Below are 19982 nucleotides of genomic sequence, written 5' to 3'. Positions count from 1 at the left end.
GACTAATGATGTTGAGCATACTTTTGTGTGTTTATGGTCTACTGGTATATCTTTTCTGGAGAAATATCTTTTCTGGTCCTTTGCCCATTTTTTAATTAGGTCATTTGTCTTTTTATTGTTAGGCAGTAAGCTCTTAAAATATTTTAAATACAAGTTCCTTATCAGATATATGACTTGCAAATATTTTCTCCCTTCCATGGGTTGTCTTTCTACTTTCTTGGTGGTGTCCTTTAAAGCACAAAAATTTTTTTAATGTTAATTAAGTCCAATTTATTTTTCTTTTGTTGTTTGTGCTTTATGGTGTTGTACCTAAAAAAAACATTGCCAAATTGAAGGGCACAAAGATTGACTCCTAAATTTTCTTCCAAGAATTTTTTGGTTTTAGCTCCTACAATTAGGCCATTTTGAGATAACTATGTTGAGCATCTTTTTGTGTGCTTCAGTCAGTTCAGTTCACACGCTCAGTCATGTCCAACTCTTTGCGACCCCATGAATCGCAGCACACCAGGCCTCCCTGTCCATCACCAACTCCCAGAGTCTACCCAAACCCATGTCGATCGAGTCGGTGATACCATCCAACCATCTCATCATCTGTCATCCCCTTCTCCTCCTGCCTCCTATCCTTCCCAGTATTAGGGTCTTTTCCAATAAGTCAATTTTTCACATCAGGTGGTCAAAGTATTGGAGTTTCAGCTTCAACATCAGTCCTTCCAATGAATACCCAGGACTGATCTCCTTTAGAATGGACTGGTTGGATCTTCTTGCAGTCCAAGGGACTCTCAAAAGTCTTCTCCAACACCACAGTTCAAAAGCATCAATTCTTCGGCGCTCAGCTTTCTTCACCGTCCAAATCTCACATCCATACATGACCACTGGAAAAAACCACAGCCTTGACTAGGTGGACCTTTGTTGGCAAAGTAATGCCTCTGCTTTTAAATATGCTTTCCAGGTTGGTCATAACTTTCCTTCCAAGGAGTAAGCGTCTTTTAATTTCATAGCTGCAATCACCATCTGCAGTGATTTTGGAGCCCCCCAAAATAAAGTCTGACACTGTTTCCACTGTTTCCCCATCTATTTCCCATGAAGTGATGGGACCAGATGCCATGATCTTAGTTTTCTGAATGTTGAGCTTTAAGTCAACTTTTTCACTGTCCTCTTTCACTTTCATCAAGAGGCTTTTTAGTTTCTCTTCACTTTCTGCCATAAGGGTGGTGTCGTCTGCATATCTGAGGTTATTGATATTTCTCCCGCAAGTCTTGATTCCAGCTTGTGATTCCTCCAGCCCAGCGTTCTCATGATGTACTCTGCATATAAGTTAAATAAGCAGGGTGACAATATACAGCCTTGATATCCTCCTTTTCCTATTTGGAACCAATCTGTTGTTCCATGTCCACTTCTAACTGTTGCTTCCTGACCACTAATATATCTTTTTTGTTTTTATTTATTTATTTTTAAAAGTTTGTTTATTAATATTTATTTATTTGGGGCTGTGTTTGGTCTTTGTTGCTGCAAGGGCTTTTTCTCTAATTGCAGAGAGTGGGGGCTACTCTCTAGTTACAGAACATGGGCTCCTCACTGCGGTGGCTTCTCTTGTTGCAGAGCACCAGCTCTAGGTTGCCAGGGCTTCAGGAGTTGTGGCGATGGGCTCATAGTAGTTGCAGCTTGTGGGCTCCAGAGCACAAGCTCAGTAGTTGTGGCACACGGATTTAGTTGCCCCATGGCATGTGGAATCATCCCAGACTAGTGATCAAACTAATGTCCCCTGCATTGGCAGATGGATTCTTTACCACTGGACCACCAGGGAAGTCCTATCTACTTTTGTATCAGGCATTAGATAGGGTTCCAACTTCATCCTTTTGCACATGGATGCCCATTTGTCCACTGGTTAAAGGAACCATTATTCTTTTTCCATTGAATTATCTTGCCACTTTTGTCAAAAAAACCAACAGACCATAGAAATATGAGTTTATTCTAGACTCTCAATCCTATTCCACTGATCTATGTGTTTATCCTTTAGTCACACTATACCCACATTTATGCTAGACAATATCCACTCTGACTTGACTGATGTAACAGTATAGTTAGTTTTTAAATCAGGAAGTAGGAATCCTCCAACTTTGTTCTTTTTCAAAATTGTTCTGGCTCTTTTGGACCCCTTACATTTCCCTACAAATTTTATTTTTAATTTTTTATTCTTTTTTTAAAGGTAGCTGGAATTGTAATAGGTACTACATTGAATTTATAGATCAACTTGGCATATACTGCCATTTTAACAGTATTAAGTCTTCAGATCCATGAACATAAAACATCTTTCCATTTATCTAGATCTTTAATATTCTTCAACAGTAGTTTGTAGTTTTCTATGTTCAACTCTTGTATTACCTTTTTAAAATTTTCTTATTATGTATTTTATTCTTTTAAAATATGAATTTTTCCCCTAATTTTATTTTGGGATTGAACATTGCAAGTGTAATGAAACATATCGCATTTTTGTATCTTGAGCTTGTATCTTGTGATTTCGCTAAATTCATTTTTTAGTTCTAATAGCTTTTCAGGGATTTCTTGGGATTTTCTCTATACAAGATCATGATATCTGTAAAAAGAGGTAGTTTTACCTACTCCTCTCCTATCTGGGTACCTTTTATTTCTTTTTCTTGCCTAAGTGTCCTGGCCAGAACATCTGGTACAATGTTGAATAGAACACTCTTGATTGTTTCTGGTCTTAGGGAGAAAGCATTCAGTTTTTTGCCGTTAAATATGATAGCTGTGGCATTTTCATAGAGGCCTTTTATCAAGTTGAAGAAATTCATTTCTAACCCTAGTTTGTTGAGTGTTTCTAGCAAGAAAAGGTATTAGATTTTCTTAAATGTTTTGTGTCTGCATCTATTGAAATGATCATACACTTTCTTTGTTTAATCTGTTAATATGGCATATCACATTGACTGAATGTTGTATTTTGAACCAACTTTTTATTCCTGGAATAAATCTTGCTTGCTCATAATGAACCCTTTTTCATGCTGCTAGATTTGTTTCCCTAGTGTTTTGCTGAGGATGTTGCATCTGTACCCAAAAGGAATATTGGTCTGTAGTCTTCTTAAGATGTCTTTCTCTGGCCTTAGTATCGGGGTAGTTACTGGCTTCACAGAGTAAGTTAGGAAGAATTCCTTCCTCTTCTATTTTTTGGAGAAGTTTGTGAGGGACTAGTATTAATTCTTTAAACGTTTGATAGAATTTACCAGTGAAGTTATCTGGACTGAAGGGACATCTTTGGGGGGACATTAAAAATTTATTAACTTATTAATTATTCTCTTTAAGTGCTACAAGTCTATTTAGAGTTTCCATTTCTTACTGAGTCAGTTTCAGTTGTTTCTGTCTCTCTAAGAATTTGTCCATTTCATCTAGGTTACCTTTCACTTGGTACACAGTCTTTCATAGAACTCCCTTATCAGCCTTTTATTTCTATAAGATTAGTTGCAATGTATGCTCTTTCACTCCCGATTTTGGCAATTTGAGGTTTCTCTCCTTTTCTTGGCCTGATCACTGTTTTTATAACTACAACCTTCCTGCTAACAGGTATTCTTTAGTTTCCTTAATCCAAAAGCAGAAGTATAAATCACCTTCTACCCCATCATATAATTTGTTTAGGGTTTACCACCTGTTTCTGCCACCAGTATGAGCTCGATGATGGCAGGCACCCTCAGCTTTGTTCACTGTTTCCTAAGCATGCAGAAAATGCCTGGCACATGATAAGTGTGCAGGCAGATTTGCTGGATATGTGAAGGAATCTGAAGTAAAGCAAAAGAAACCAGGAAAGTTGCAAATAGCAACAATAATAATAACAGGAATGATCTTAAAGCTCTAAATGTGTGCGGCCCAATAGAGTAACCACTGCCGATGTGTCGCCCTAACAGCCTGAAATGTGGCAGTCCCCACTGAGATGTACTGTAAGTGTAAAAAGATACAACAGATTTCAAAAACAATATAATTTTTAATTTGAGATAGCTTAACAATAATTTTTGTATTGGTTATATGTTGAAACAATATTTCGGATAAACTGAGTTAAATACATACACTACTAAAGTTCTTTTCACCTGTTCCTTTTTAGGTTTTTTCACGTACCAGAAAGTTTTGAATTACACATATGCCTGACATTTGTGGTTCAAGTTGTGTTTCTTCTAGAAAGCTCTGCTCCAGCAGACTTGGATAGGGTCAAGGGGTAATATCGAGTGTCTGAAAAAAGGAAGGCAAATTCCAAACACGTGGTCAAGTAAGGCTCTTACAGAGCCCAGGGAGGGAGTGGGCGCAGGCACCTGGTCTTGGGCATAGAGGCCCCTTGCAGGGTCTGAATCTGCGCTGCCCACTGGTCACCACCTAGGGGCAACCACCCTCCTCGGGTCCAATTGAGCAGGCCTGGGGTGGGGTCTACAGGTGCAGCCGGGGGCTAGGATGCACCACCCTGATCGCCTTCTTCAGCTGGTACTGTTCCCAACTAGACCAGGACTCTTCACCGGGAGAGCCCCTAACAGATGTCCCAGATCAAACCAAGGGCTTTGAAAATCAGGCTGCACCTCAATATACAAGAACAAAAGCCACATGAAGAACTTCACTAAGAAATGGGCAAAATGCTTCAACCCCTTGGCATCCCGCTCTGTGACCAGCACCCAAGTCATGCCACCCTTCACCAGGTCATAAGACAGGTGGTCACTCAGGCCAGGCATCTGAGACCCCTGAGACACCAGCACCTCCTGCCCCCAGCCACCTGAAGGGCCCCCGTCTTTTAGTGGGTGGCATAAAGCCACCCTGATGGGCATTACTATGCAAAGGGTATGGTTCTAAGCCCTGGAATTCAGCGTGGGCTGAGTGACAGGGAGGCAGGAACCGCCCTTGGCTCTTCACTAGAAACGGGCACCAACCTGGGTATGCCCAACACCATGGAGGGTGTTCCTGTTTCATGGGAATGGTCACAGCATCTCCTCCCCGCAGGGCTCACTGGCTGCTCATAAAGCAGGGAAAGGAGGTGGTTCTCAAATTAGGCCTGTAGAACAGCATGGTTTATGTATCCTCCAAAAAATGTTCTTAAATCTATGCCCAGCTATTGCCAATCTGTTCCTGAATTCAACAAAAGCTTGTATCTGGCTTAACAAAGAAGCATAACTTTAGTTATTTTAGGATCATTATGTCAATGCAAAAAAAAAAAAAAAAAAAAACAGTCCACCAGGAATTTTGGCCACTGAACGACCTAGTGACCCTCTAACCTAGGAGACAAAGGCCACCCAAAAGTTAAGAACCTAGGAACACCACTAGCTGCCAATAAGGATGTTTTCATTTTAAACAGATTCAGTCTTTATATGAATAAAATATACATTTCTCTGTAACATGCCAATATGGTAATTTTTGGAAAACCAAGTTGATACATAATGCATTTTTACATTTCTACACTAACAAAGTGACTTGCAGCTGTGAAAGATGCTTTAAAAATAACTAAATCGGATTCCATTTTGAGGCGGGGAGAGAGAAGGAATTAAAAATTTTGAAAATATATTTGAAATCTCCAGAAAGGCCTCATCTCTTGCCGTGGACCAGGTGGCCTCAGAGAGCAGTGGGAGGGACAAGATGTTTCCAGGGAGCAGACGCTGTTCATGTCACCTCCACTTGATCTTTCTTATTAAAGTACTTGGTAAATTCCAGGCAACTCAATATGGACTTTCTAAGGGAACCATCTCTGAAAGAATTTCACTTTATGTAGAAGAAAGAAAATCCAACATTGCATCTCTCTTGCCTAGGCTCTTGGGAGATCCCACAAATTTAAAAAAAAAAAAAAAAAAAGGAGAGGAATACGTTCTTGGCTTCTTTTTGATCAAGACCCCTGTGCCCCAACCCAGGGTTCCACCAAGAAGTTCTCCTTCATCCACCACCGATGATGCCCACCTGATAACCCTGGGAGCCCCTATTTCAAACACAGCATCCTCTCTTCCCTCTGTCTTGCTTGTCAGAGAACGGGTCCCCATTTGGGGTTTTAAAAATAAGGCCACCACATATACATCCATCTCTTGATTCTAAGAGAACTGGCAGGCACTTAGCTACAAGAAAAGTCTCTCTGACCTGAAGGATCATCATGAAAAAGTGTTAGAAGCAAACAAACTGCAGAATCACATATATGGTGATTCCATTGTGTTTTTAAGCCATATGCATATATGTCTGTGTGTAACGTATATGCGTGTATACAAATGTGTACATATGCACACCACACATATCCTTATACTAACATTAAAACAGGCAGTGCAGGTTCCTCTGTGGAATGAATAAACTTGAGTGTGAAGGGGTCACATTTACTGCACATAGTTGTGTATTGATTTTTCTTTTAAGATATTATCCCTGTTGTCTATTTAATCATTAAAATCAAATAAGCCTTGCTGGCCCCAAATGGGGGTAGAGTATTGGTTGTCACAGAGGGACGACCATAGGAAATGATGTTTTTATAAAAAGGAGCCATAGGGCAATGCCTTGTGCCGGAAAAGCACAAAGAGGGCTGGTCAAGCAGCCTGTTAAGGACAAGTGAGACCCTGAGGAGCCCAGAGTCAGAGTGGACCACAAGCGGGCCACGAGTCAGCCAGTGGAATAATCGCCTTTTAAAAACACAGAATGGAGTAGAGTCATGAGCTTCTGAGAGAAGCAGAAAGTGGATTCTAGTCCACAGCCTGGACTCAAACCCTAGCCTCGTGTGGAGCGTCTCTGAGTCTCAGGCACCTCTTCTCCAAACTGGGAGTGATCACGGTACCTATTTCACAGATCAAGCACCTTAATGTAATAAGCACCATTTAATTGCTAGCGACTGTTACCAGGAGAGAAAGAGCGCAGGTAGCAAGCGCAAGATATATTCTTAGCTCCCAGCAAAGTAGGTTATGGTATAAAAATACCGTTCAATAGTAACTAAACTAGCCTCACCTTCATGTGCATCTCACAGCAGCCTCAACATGTGCGACTTCTTCTCTAAATACCCTACATTAGGCATCTGGACTCCAACCCTGGGGCCCGGCCCAGCAGGCAGAAGCCACTGGCAGGTTGACTCACCCCTTCCTCACGTGTGCAGGAAAGTCCACTGTGGGCAGGGCCAGACACCCACCCGCCTTTGGGTCAGATGGTGCCCGGTGACCCAGGAAGACAGAAGCAGGGAGGCGAGGTGGGGGAGGAGCAGGAAGTGGCGTGAGAACCTCTCCAGGGGAGCGACCAGGGGGATGAGCTGTGGGGCCATCAGAGGAGGGGGGAACAGCACTGGCAAAGGTCCTGGGGCAGGAAGTACCCGATGGGCTTGAGGGCAGGAGAAAGCAAACACAGTGATTCCTCCTCCACCCGAGTCCTCGCTTCCCTGGCAACCAGGCTTTGGAGCTCAGGAGGCTCACCGTCGATTTGCTCTGAATTTCCTGAGTTTATCTATTAACCACCAAGCACGCTGGTGGCTAGTGGAGAGGACGTCAAGAAAGCACAGAAGGTGGATGGTGATGATTCTCCCGCTGAGGGGTCACACCCCAGGACAAGACCTGCTCTCCCCCAACTGGGGCACACTGGATAGAGTCAAGGACACACCAAGGTCAGCTCAGGGCCTGCCTGAGGTTCGGGGGAAGCTGGGAAGGATAGGGGCGCCCTGGACTGGGAGTGGGGGCCTTCCTGGCTGACGGGGGCAAGTTGTTCACTCTCTCTGAGCTGCAGTTCTGTGTCTATAAAATGGGAAGGGGGAGTATGAGGGGGGGTTCCCGAGCAACTTGAATGAAATAAAATCAGGCATTCAAAGTACTGTGCCACTTAGAGGTTATTACAATGGGGCTCACCTTCTCTCAAGGGGAGGGGTCCATGAACCCCTGAATTACATCCAAAGCCATGTGGGAGCTGCTTTCTCCTGGAGAGGGGGATCACTAAGATTTTAAAGGGGATGACTCCCTAGAGTCTAAGCTCCGGGAGCCTGAACACAAAATGCACAAAATTCCTGCCCAACAAACAGCCAGACAAGGAGGTCAGCACCGAGCCCAGCAAAGGGACTGTCGGGGAGTGGGCCCAGGGGAGACACGGAGAATGTCCAGACCCCCACTGGCATGCCCACCACCAGAGACAAACTCTGAGGAAAGCCTCGCCCCTGGGCACCAGCAAACCCACAGTGGGACCGGAAGAAACACTGGCAACACGGAGATTGCCACGAGGAGATGAACACGACGTACTACAGGTACTACGGTCACTACACAGAGCAGCAGCGAAAGGTCGGTGTCCCCACACACAGACGCCAGAAGACTAAGCTGAGGGAAGGCGCAAGTTCCACATTTTTATATAAAGTTAAAAAGAAAACACCCCCGAAGAACCCTGTATGTTAGCTGCGAATCTATCTGTCTGCAAATGAACCAAGAGTCTAAAAGGATAAATCTGAACACATCACAGTTGTTGGCAGAGAATGGTTACTTAACATTTCTTGGTAAGGCTTTATTTCTGATGATTTTTTTAAAAAAGAACTCTAAAGGACAGGGAGGCCTGGTGTGCTGCAGTCCATGGGGTCACAAAGAGTCGGACATGACTGAGAGACTGAACTGAACTGAAAGCCAAAATGACAAAAGAAGAAACAGTTTCCAATTCCAGGTAGAAGAGATACAAGTGTTTATTTTATTACTCCTGGAAGTACTTTCCATTAAAAAAAAAAATCTATCCAATATGAAACATTTCTAAACCATGTTGCTGGCCAGTTCAGTGTTGGGCTGAGGGTTCCGCAGCCCTGATCTGTAACTGTTTGTAACTTAAAGCCAAAGTTAAGCCTCTCTACCTCTATGCTGGTGTTGGGAGCCGTGCCCTGGCCAGGCAAGGAAGGGCAGAACCCCAGAAAACAGCTTTTCCTGGCCCTCAAACCCAAAGCCCAGGTCCCCAAGGGCCGATCCCACACAGAGACAGCGGCGGGCTGGGCGGGGGGTGGTGGGGACGAGGTAGAGAAGGGACAGGGCAGGAAGGGGACAGGCCAATGGCCATGTCACGCGAGCAGCTGTGGGCCTGTGGCCCGGCCCTTCCCGGGCAGGGAGCTCAGTGTCGCCTGACTGGTGCCAGGGGCTGCAGCTTTAAATAAACTTGGACTCATCCACCTGGACCAGGAAGCAATACCAACTGTGCATCGGGCAGGCCAGGCATTGTCAACAACCGCCGACATGGCCACTGAGGACCCCAGCCCTGGGCCGAGGCGGTGGCCCCAGTGCCGGACCCTCCCTCCTGACACCTGCCCCACTGCAGCTCCCCCTGCACTGGCCCAGCCTCCTCCCCACCCAGAGGGGCTATGAGAGGCCCCTGGGCATCCTTCAGAGGGCCTGGTGCCTGGAGGCTCTGCCAAGGGGCGCTGGGCCAGCCCAAGCGATGGGGTACCTTCCTCTCCTCTCCCAGGCCTCTGGTCCCCCTCAACAGCTACGCTTCCTCACCTACTCATGCCTCAAGCCCCCGGCTCCATTTCCACAACGGCTCACACTCCTGCTGACAGGAGAGGAGCCTGGCTTCCACTGCAGGGTCTACCACCACCCCCCACACCCTCCCCGAGGGCAGTCCCAAGGACCTCCATCCCCCAGTGTGGGTGTGGATGGCAGCAGCCAGGACAACCAGTTGTGGCCACTGGAACTAGAGGCCTGGGGTTGGGACGACCACCCTTCTGGGCCGCTGGCCCAAAGAGGTTCACAGAAAAGTGAAGGAGCGGTCAGTGGAGTCAGTTTCGGGCCGAGGAGATGGGATGAATGGGAAGAGGCACTTCTGCAAAGGGGACCCGGGGTGCCTGGTGTGAGGGCCTGGGCACAGAGAAACAACAAGAAGGTCTCTTAGAATGGGGTGACCTTCCTCCCACTGTCACCCCCCGCTTTGTCCCGATATGAGAACCACCAGCCCATCACCCTATCATCACAGGCTTGGTCCCAGACAAGCCCTGGAAGCTTCCTCAGGGCCTCAGGGGGTATATATAATCTGGGTGCTGGACCCCTCCCCCCCTTCTCTGCTCTGCTCTCCAGGTCCCCCTGCCCTGGGGACAGGCACCCAACCAGCCCCCACCTGAGGGTGAGGAATTTCTGAGTCCCCAGGGCCCAGCCTCCTCCGACCCCATCATGGGCTTCCTCCACTCCACCCCTCCACTCCTCAGCCCCCCAGGCCTGACTGCCATCCTCCCCCACGTGCAGGGAGAACTGGGGAATTCACACGCCCCCACACTCCTCCCAGCTCTCACCCACAATTATCAGTGATCAGCATCCCTCGCCAACACAAGGTATCACCACAGACGTTTCTTAATAAAGAGGGGAAAAGGGATCTGCCGCTGGAGGTGTAAGAGGAAACCTCGCCAGCGCCCCCACCATGCCGGAGAGATGGGGGAGGATGGCGGAGAGGAGAGCTCTGCCCGCCGCCAAGCTGGAACCGAGGGATTTCAGGAGTTCTGGAGCCAGACCAGGAGATGCCGGGTGAAGCCACCTTGATTCAGAGTGGAGACTCCCAAGCCGGACAGGAGCCTCCGATCAGATTCGGGTCAGAGTCCGACGGCAGAGCCCCATCTAGGGCCCTACACGACTCACATCGGTGAGCAGAGCCCAGGAGCCACCTGTTCCCTCTATGAGGCCCTACCTGAAAAGAGCCTTCAAAGTCCGTCCTATTGCCTCCCCACAAATAACTCTACAGAAACTGCGCCCCCACCTACCCCCACGATCCTGAAGCCCAACAAGCTCCCACCTCACCTCCTCATCTTCAGCCCAGTGACCTGATCCCAGCTCCCTGACCTCAGCCCCCAGCTCTCCAGACTCCTCTTTCCAGAATGATCTGGGGAAAAAGCCTTCAGAACCCCAGATCCCCTGAGGACCCACAGCAGAGGCTGTTCCCACGCGGCGCGGAGCGCAACGGGCACCCCCCGCGTAGATGAAGCCACGCGGAGAAGCAGGCGCAGAGCAGGTCCCGCCGCCCCCGCGCCCGGCCGCCCGGTGGGGGTGGGGACAACGTGGCCCGCGCCTGGGACGACACTCCGGGCCAGGGCCGCCCCCTCCCCCGCGCTCTAGGCCCCGCGGCCGAAACCGCGCGCGGCTCCTCTCTGACCTCCCGCCGCCAAATGCGTCACGTCTGCCGGGCGCTCCGGGGACACCTGCTGCCGCCCCCGCTGCGCCGAGCCCCGCGCCTCGAGCCGGGGCCTCCGGTCCGGCGATCGTGCCGGACAGGGCCCGGTAGGGCCGCACGCGCCGCTGTCCGGCGGCCAGGCCCGGGGGCCCGGGGGTCGAGGCCGCGCGGGGACGTGCGCTCCCGGCCCCGAGCCGGGAGCAGCCGGGGGCGCGCGGGGCCGCAGTGCGCCCGGAGCCGGCGGCGCAGAGGGTCTGGGTCGCCAGGATCACCGCCCTCGGAGCGCAGCGCCCTTCGGGGTCCCCGGCCCGGCCCGCACGCGCCTCAGCTCTTACTTGCCAATATCCTCGTAGAGCTGGTACTCGTCGGTGAAGCGGGTGCAAGTCACCGTGGTGGCCATGGCGGCGACGGACGGGCTCGGCGTGCGCTCTGCTGCGCTCGGGCGGCGGCGACTCCGGCTCCCGCTCGCGGGCACGGCGGCGACACGGGCGCGGGCGCGGGCGACACCTCGGCTCGCGGCGCCGAGCGGGGGCCGGGCTGGGCTGCGCCGGGCGGCGAGCGCACGCGAGATCTGCGCGCTCCGTCCCCGCCAGGAGCGCGCCGCACACCTACGCGCGGGGAGCGCGGGCGCCGCTGTCACCGCCGCCGCCGCCGCCGCGCGGGCCCCGCCCGCCGCCCCCTGCACGCGCCCCGCTCCCGCATCCGCGCCCTGCACCCGCACCCGCACACGCACTTGAGCCCTGCGCCTGCACCTACACCCGCACTGGCGCCCTGCACACGCTCTCGCACCCGCTCCTGCTCCCGGCATTCGTACCCGCGCCCGCGCCCTGCGCTTGCTGCGCTGGCACCCGCACCCGCGCCCAGGCGCCTAGGGCCACGCACACGGGCAACCGCTGGCTCCCTGAGCTGGCTTCTCCGCTGCCTCCTGGCGACTCCCTTGCCGCGCGCACATACACCGGGGACTGCACGCAATGAACCCAGCCCCCTTTCTCCTCTGAAGGCCTGCTTCGACCTGGACCTCAAGAGGGGACGCAGGTGCACATGGGGAGGGGGGAGAGCCCTCCCTCCACAGGCTCATTCCTGACACCCCCACGAGGAGATGCTGCAGGACCCCTCCTGCCCGGCCCGGGTCTCTACCACTCCACACACCACACGGTCCAGGCTCCCTGGCAGAGCCACCCAGGAGCCTCCAGACCAGGTGTGCACACTGGGGACACAGCACTAGATGAAACGGTGGAGGCTGCCTGCTCCACCACAGTCTCAGCCCCTCACTCTTCCTAGCTCTCGGCTCTGGGGCTCCCGAGCAGAGGTCCCAGGAACAGACATTTCCTATTCAGAAAGAGGTCCCTGAATCGGGGAACAGTGTTTGCTCCATCAGCATCTTGGGGTCCTGAGAGCTCACAGCCCCCTTGCCCAGGTAGAGAGAGGTACACATTCTTGCTCTCCCAGGCAGAGTCCACCTGCCTGCTCCCAGCTCTGGCCTGGAAGAAGATGGTCCATCTTGAGAGTGGCCCTGGAGAGGAGGACAAGTGAGCAGGAGGAGGGGCAGGAGAGGTTGGACTGACCCCATTTCCCACAGAAGAGCCTCTCCCAGGGCCACACCTAGGCGGCCATCTAGAACCAGGACTCCAAATTCAGCAAAGACAATCTACTGGGCTCCACACCCCCACACTCCTCAGAGAGGAGAGGGCCAGAGTGAGTCCTGGGCAGGCCCAGAGGAAACGAAGCTTCCAGCTGCCAGCCCTGGATGTGGGTCGTTCTGCTGCCCTGCTACGAGCCACTTACTGCACCGCGGGCTCCCCAGGAGTAGTGTCTGGGCCTGTCCTGCTCATCTCTCTCAGCTTGGTGGCCAATCCAGGGCTGGCTCCAGAATCCACAATAAATGTCTCCTGGGTAGAAGATCTAATGCAGGGATTAGGGGGCAGGGGTGGACCCAGGGCCTCCTTGACCAGGATGTCTTTGGCACACAGCTGTCAGGCAGGTGAGTACTCCAGGTGGTGACCAGTCCCGACTTGTACCCAAGAGAGGGCTGGAGGTCGAGGAACACTTAGGGGACAAAGCGAGATCGGGACTGGGGGCAGATAGGGCCCCACGGTGGACATGGCCTTGATCTCTGCAGAGCAGAGCAGAGGTGAGACCACCTCCAGACCTCAGTGCTGGAACCAGAGTGCCCAGGTGCCTTCCGATGGGCAGCCGCCCACCTCTCCTGGGGCAGCCGGGGGAGGAATGGAGGCCCCTCATGGACTGACAGAGGCTTGCTCTTGGGGTTGTGTTCTGCCCCACAGGGGCCTCTCCCCACACATGCTGGGCCATCTGCAACGCTCTGAGCTCCGGAAGGAGAAGGAGGCAGTCCCACACAATAGAATACAATTAGCAAACAAACCAAACAAAATTGCACCCCTAAGTAAATCAGGCTGTCTCCAGGCTACAAGCAGACCCTGCACGCTGCCAAGGTCACACACGTTCCTTCCAGTGCAAGTCCATGCCACGACACAGTGGCATTAAAATCATGATGATAGCAGACAGTGACTTACATATTTGCATTCTACACATATTATCTCATCTAATTCTAAACCAACCCTAGGAAGCATATACTCTTATGATTCCCATGCTACTAGGTGGGACAGCAGAGTGACAGAGAGCTGAAGTAACTTGTCCAATGTCACGCAGCCAAGAAGTGGCTGAGGCTCAAACTTTATTTCCCCATTAAGATGCTTCTCTTTTATTTTCACACACACAGACACAAATACACAGTCACACAATACATACCCAGCACACACTCACACGCATGCACAACATCCTACCACACTGGGCAAGGACACCACAGCACTCTGGGTATCTGTTTTGAGGTCCTTTCACCTGGGTGGGGAGGCTGCCCAGATCAAGTTTACATGAGAAGTCAGAGTCACTAAAAGGGTGTGATTTGAGGCCCCCTTGATGCTCTTGTGAGCACTGGAAGTCAACAGGGCAGCCCCTCCTCTGGGCTGAGATATTAAAGGCCTAACATCAAGTGATCCTGAGGGGGGCAGGGATAGCAGGGTGATCAGAGCATCACAGTTGAGAAGGAGTGAGCTTCCAAAGGGACCCAGATTGTCCCTGCCTATACAGCCCTACCCCTCAACCCCACTCTCCACCTCCAGACCCAGAAGGCTCCTCTCCAGCAGAGTGGAAAAGCTGGAAGGGAGAAGGGCTGCCAGCCAAGACACTTTCAGGAGTACCAGGCCCCAGAAGCCCTCTCATCTGGCTTCGGCCTCCCAACCCTTCTGCAGGAAGGGCCCTCTTCCACCCGCACCCCCACGTCATCTCCACCTCCCACCTCATCCTTTCTAGCTGGCTTTCGTCAGTAAGGAGGGCTCTCCCTCCCAGGTGGCAGCTGGGGCGGGTGTGGGGAAGATCGGTTCTGGGAGGTTATTGTTAGGACGGTCACCATGGCAACAAGCATCACATCTGCAGAGCCAAAAGTGCTGCACATGGGGCTCCTTCTCCCAGGAAAGCCACGGCCTTCCCTATCCCCCTTGCCTCAAGGGATTGCTGTCATGGGAGGGATGCCACTGCTGCCACTTGTCCCAGGCCCAGCCGTCTGCCTGGAAGAGCAGGTTGCAGTACCCCAGAGCAGGAAGACCCTAGTTCATCAGTCTCCAGTCATCTGGCCCTGACAAGGCAGGCCGTGCAGGACTTGGTGGCAGGCATGTGGGGAGCGGATGGTAGTGGTGGGGGATGGTGATGGTGATGATAATGATGATAGACAGTGGTAATGATGATAGTGGTGATAGTGGTGATGGTGAAAATGATAGTGGTGAAGTTGGTGATGCTGACAATGGTGGTGGTTGTTAAATCACTCAGTCATGTCCAGCTCTTCGCAATCCCATGAACTGCAGCACACCAGGCTTCCCTGTCCTTCACTATTTCCTGGAGTTTGCTCAAACTCATGTACATTGAGTCGGTGATGCCATCCAACCATCTCATCCTCTGTTGCCCCCTTCTCCTCTTGCCCTCTATCTTTCCCAGCATCGGGTCTCTTCCAGTGAGTCGGCTCTGCACATCAGGTGGCCAAAGTATTGGAGCTTCAACTTTGGCATCAGTCTTTCCAATGAATATTCAGAGTTGATTTTCTTTAGGATTGACTGTTTTGATCTCTTTGCTGTCCAAGGGACTCTCAAGGGTCTTTTTCAGCACCAGAATTCAAAAGCATCAATTCTTCAACCCTCAGACTTCTTTATGGTCCAGCTCTCACATCAGTACGTGACTACTAGAAAAATCATAGCTTTGACCATACAGATTTTTGTTGGCAAAGTGATGTCTCTGCTTTTTAATATTCTGTCTAGGTTTGTCATATCTTTTCTTCCAAGGAGCAAGCATCTTTTAATTTTGTGGCTGCAGTCACTGTCTGCAGTGATTTTGGAGCCCAAGAAAATAAAATCTGTCACTGTTTTCACTTTTTCACCGTCTATTTGCTATGAAGTGATGGGACCGGATGACTTGACCTTAATTTTTGAATGTTAAGTTTTAAAGATAGTGATAATGATGGCAGTAATGGCAATAATGATGGTGGTAATGGTGGTGATGGTGACCCTACCATCAAATCTGTGCTCCTAGTGGCCAGATAGCAGAAGAGAGGATAGTCTGAGAGCCCTTATCAATTTTTGGTCACATGACCCTCTCCCTAATGGCCCATTGTCCAAAATCTATCCATGACTTCACTTAGCTGCAAAAGATCCTGGGGAAAAGGTCTTGACCCAGCTGAAATATGGAAATCCATCACTGAAGCAGAGGGGAGAATGCATCCTGGGGACAAGCAGAATTCTCTGCCACCTGGCCTGTGACATGGCCCACCAGTTCTCTGGGTATCAGTCCTAAAGAGTCAATGTGTGCAGAGCCCACTGCTATAGAAAGAGCAGGGGCCTGAGTACACGCCAGCTCAGAGGTCTAATTCTGATCCCAACTGAGAGTCTCTGCTTTGTGACAGGAGCTAATATCTAATAGCTGTTAGGATTTACTGTTTTTAACAAATGCAAAATACTCTAAAAGAAAATGTACAGAATTAGGGACAGCCACTTTCAATAGCTGTTTGGCAGTTTCTTATAAAGCTAACCAAATACCTTCCCTATGACCCACTAATTCCTCTCCTAGGTATTTACCCAAAAGAAAAAAATGTATATCAAAAGGAAAAAAAGACATTTGTACAGAAATATTTATAGCAACTCTATTCATAGCAGCTGAAATTGGAAGCAACGTAAATGTCCATACACAGGAGAGCAGGTAAACAAATCAGTGTATGTAAATAAGAATCACTACTGATACACTTGACAACATGAGCAAACCTCTCAGAACCAAAGTTGAATAAAAGAAGCCAGACACCAGACGCAAAGAACACATGCTGCAAGATACCATTTCTACAAAATTCTAGAACTAACCCATGGTTATACAAATCATAAAAGCGGCTGTGCAGCAGAGGCTGAGGGAATGCTGAGATCAGCTCCCGGCAGCCTGAGGGAAGATTCTGAGGTGGTAGAAATGGTCTCTATTTCTTTGTGATTACACAAGGGTAGGCCTCCCAGGTGGCGCTAGTGGTAAAGAATCCACCTGCCAGTGCAGGAGACACAACATTGATTCCTGGGTCGGGAAGATCTCCCGGAGAAGGAGATGGCAACCCACTCCGGTATTCTTGCTTGGGAAGTCCCCTGGACAGAATAGCCTGGCAGGTAACAGTCCATGGGGTCGCAAAAGAGTTGGACAAGACTTAGCGACTTAACAACAACAACACAAGGCCATACATTTGTCAAAAACATATACTATACACAAACCATACTCTTAAAGTCAGTGCATTTTTATATGAATGTAATTTACATGCCAGTGACATATCATTATGTATGTAAATTACCCCTAACTTTAAAATTACACAAAATGTTGGCATCATTTGTGGAGAATACATGTTCTTCTCAGTCACATGGATCAGTCAGTCTCAGTGCTTGGCAGAGGATCAGAAAACAGAGCAGGTCTCAAAAAATTTGACAAAAGCAGGCATCAGCGGCAACAGTGCAATAATATTAAAAAATAAATAACTAAAGGAAGCCAAATAAATCCGCTCCACTGTAAATTTAAATTATAAACTACAGAAACTACAAAAATGAAACATGAATGGACACAAGTGAAACCAGCGTGCCTCATAGTCTGTAGGGTGTGGCCGAGCAATGTCCCTGGGAGATAAGCCAGCTTGACTTACTAGAAGATGAGTGAGATTGAGAATAAACTGAGATTTACAGCTGAAGATGCTGGCAAAGAAAAACAACCCTGAGAAAGGTCAAGGGAGGAGTGTGATAAAAACCAAAGAGAAATTAGTGAAATAAAAAACAGCCAAGCTCAGTTCAACCTACCAGTAATACCAAAAATTTGAAAAAATTTTTCATAGTAAAATAGACAAACTTTTGACTAGTTTGGCCAATAGCAAAAATATGTCCCCAAAAAGTTGAAAAGGAAGACAAAAATGAAACAAAGAGATACAGATCACAAAAGAACACTATGGACAGCATTTTACCAATAAATGGAAAAGCATAGTTGAAATGGAAAATTTTCTGGGAAAATATAAATGACCCATGGAGTCTCAAAAAAAGAGTAAAACACCATAGAAGAAATGCAAAAACTATGGTGAACTTTGCACAAGAATATTTTCACATATTATATTTGTACTACAAAAAAGCCAATGAAAATATGAAAAAAAAAAAAGCAAATAAGAGCAACAGCCATGACTGGGGAATGACCAGGCCCATCACACCTGACCTCCATCTGTCCGGCTGCACAGAAGAGTTCACTGCAAATTTAAAGGAATAAAACACTAGGAAATACTGGGTGCTCGTCCTTTACTTTTTGCTTGGTTTGTTTATGCCCGTGAACCTGGCAGAGGCTATGTCCCTGTCCCTGGTGCCCTTCTGTCCACTTGCCAGGCCAGCGTCCATAGCAAGGGTCTATGCAGCGCAGGTGGGATGTGCCTGGAAGCAAGCAGGGTTTGGAAGGATGCGCTCACTGGGCACCGGTGCCTCGTGGGGCTTAGTTATTCAGGGTTTCAGAGGAAAGAAGGATTTGTAATAAAGACATGCACAGCGGTGTTATTTATAAACCAGAAAACTGGAAACAGCCCAAATCGCCCCCCTCTGGGACTGGCCTGGCAGATCCGCGGAGGAAGGGATGGAGATACCGGGCCACGTGACACATGGGGAGGGAGAGCTCCGTGGAGACAGGAGCCTCGTGCGTGGGGGGAGCCAAATATAATGCAGTTTGCACACAGCCACCGTAATTACGGGACACTGCAGGCATGCGCACCCTTACAGGTGTCAGGCCACGGCCAGGCAGCAAACAGCCAGAGTAACTCGAGTGCCAGTCTAGCTGGAGCCTTCCATATGTGGGCACGTGGTCACCACTTTGCTAATGAGGACACAGGGTTCTGAGAAGTGGGGCCGATGGTGCTGGGATCCAGTGGGTTAGGGGTAGGAGAGGGGTGGGGGAAGCCCTCCCAAGCCTGGGGGCAGGGGATCCAGCCGGTTGTGCGATGCCACCTGAAGGCAGTCCGATGGTGGAAATAGACCTGTACGAGCAGAAGTCTTGGCCCCAGGGATGCAATGCCTACCTCTGAGCTAGCCGGGTCCTCCTTCCTAACTGCAGGAACAAAGTCTGGGTCTCAGGGAGCCAAAGGGAGGCAGCATTTTTAACTCTCCCTCTCAGACCACGTTCCCTCATCCTGCCAGGATTCCCCTGGGCCCTGCTCTGAAGTGCCCAGGTGCAGGGCCTCCCCCTCTTGCAGTCATCCCATGAGGGTCTCCCAGGTGTCTGGGCTCTCCTCCACCCAGAGGCCCTGAGGGCAGTGGGTGGAAGCAAAGTGGTGCGTGGACCTTGAGGCTCATAGAGTGGAGTGGCCTCATTCTTGCCCAGACCCCAGCCCAAGGTGCTTGGCCTCTGCCAGCTCCTGCCTGCACCTGGCCTTCCTAGTGGGTCAGGAGAAGCTTCACACCGTGGATACAGCCCTCCTGCCACTCTCCCCGTCTCTCACCCCTCTGCACTGCACCCCCAGGCTAGCAGGCCACAACAGTTTGGGGGCTCTCATACAGGACAGTCATGGGCTTCCCTGGTGGCTCAGATGGTAAAGAATCTGCCTGCAATGTGGGAGACTGGGTTCCATCCCTGAGTCGGGAAGACCCCTGGAGAAGAGAATGGTTACCCACTCCAGTATTCTTGCCTGGAGAATCCCATGGACAGAGGAACCTGGAGAGCTATAGTCCAGAGGGTTGCAAAGAGTCGGACATGATTGAGTAACTAACACAGACACATACAGGACAGTCGCAGTGGGAGGAGGTCCCTCTCCTTCAGGGAGGTGACTACAGAAGCCATACGGTTGGGGTCTCAACAGACTGGCTGGCAGGCCTGCTGAGCAGCAGCTTGGGGAGGCCCTAAAACAGCTACCCAATGGCAGCCAATCCCCAGGAAGGCTCCCTTCACACCTCAGCAGCTCCCTCCCTTGTCACTGGGTCTCTATCACAGTGACTGGTGTCCAGGTCTTCCTGCCTAGGGTTCTGCAGGGGGCCATGCAGATCCTCGTCCTCGTCTAGGAACCAGGGTCTACTGAAACCTCCTCACCTTCCCCTCACCTCCCAAGAGAAACTGTTGAAGGCCACACCCTGGAAACTGCACATCTGACCTTCTTCATGATGTTAATATTAACAATACTAGTAATAGCTACTGTCATTGGCAGGGAGCTAGAAGGTTCCCAGGTGACTCAGTGGGTAAAGAATCCACCTGCCAATGCAGGAATCACAGGTTCAATCCCTGAGTCAGAAAGATCCCTTGCAGGAGGGCACAGCAACCCACTCTAGTATTCTTGCCTGGAGAATCCCATGGACAGA

The 19982-nt window shown here is 50.1% G+C and overlaps 1 protein-coding gene across 9 annotated transcripts in view; it reads right to left on the bottom strand.

The window, feature by feature from the left end:
- Window positions 1-11683, bottom strand: part of CAMK2B (calcium/calmodulin dependent protein kinase II beta) — a 92599-nt gene extending 80916 nt beyond the window's left edge. For 3 of the 9 annotated variants that reach the window (XM_065938429.1, XM_065938437.1, XM_065938432.1), the window contains exon 1: window positions 11427-11683. In XM_065938429.1, coding sequence (XP_065794501.1) covers window positions 11427-11491 — 65 coding nt within the window. In that variant the 5' untranslated portion in view covers window positions 11492-11683. The remainder of the gene's footprint in view (window positions 1-11426) is intronic. The other 6 variants (XM_065938434.1, XM_065938430.1, XM_065938436.1 and 3 more) reach the window with 2 other exon arrangements.
- Between the last annotated feature and the right edge of the window lie 8299 nt (window positions 11684-19982).

This window comes from Muntiacus reevesi, chromosome 6 (genome assembly GCF_963930625.1).
Source record: "Muntiacus reevesi chromosome 6, mMunRee1.1, whole genome shotgun sequence".
Classification (NCBI taxonomy): Eukaryota; Metazoa; Chordata; class Mammalia; order Artiodactyla; family Cervidae; genus Muntiacus; species Muntiacus reevesi.
Note: the sequence above shows the minus strand (reverse complement) of the source record. Positions and strands in the feature narration are given on the sequence as shown.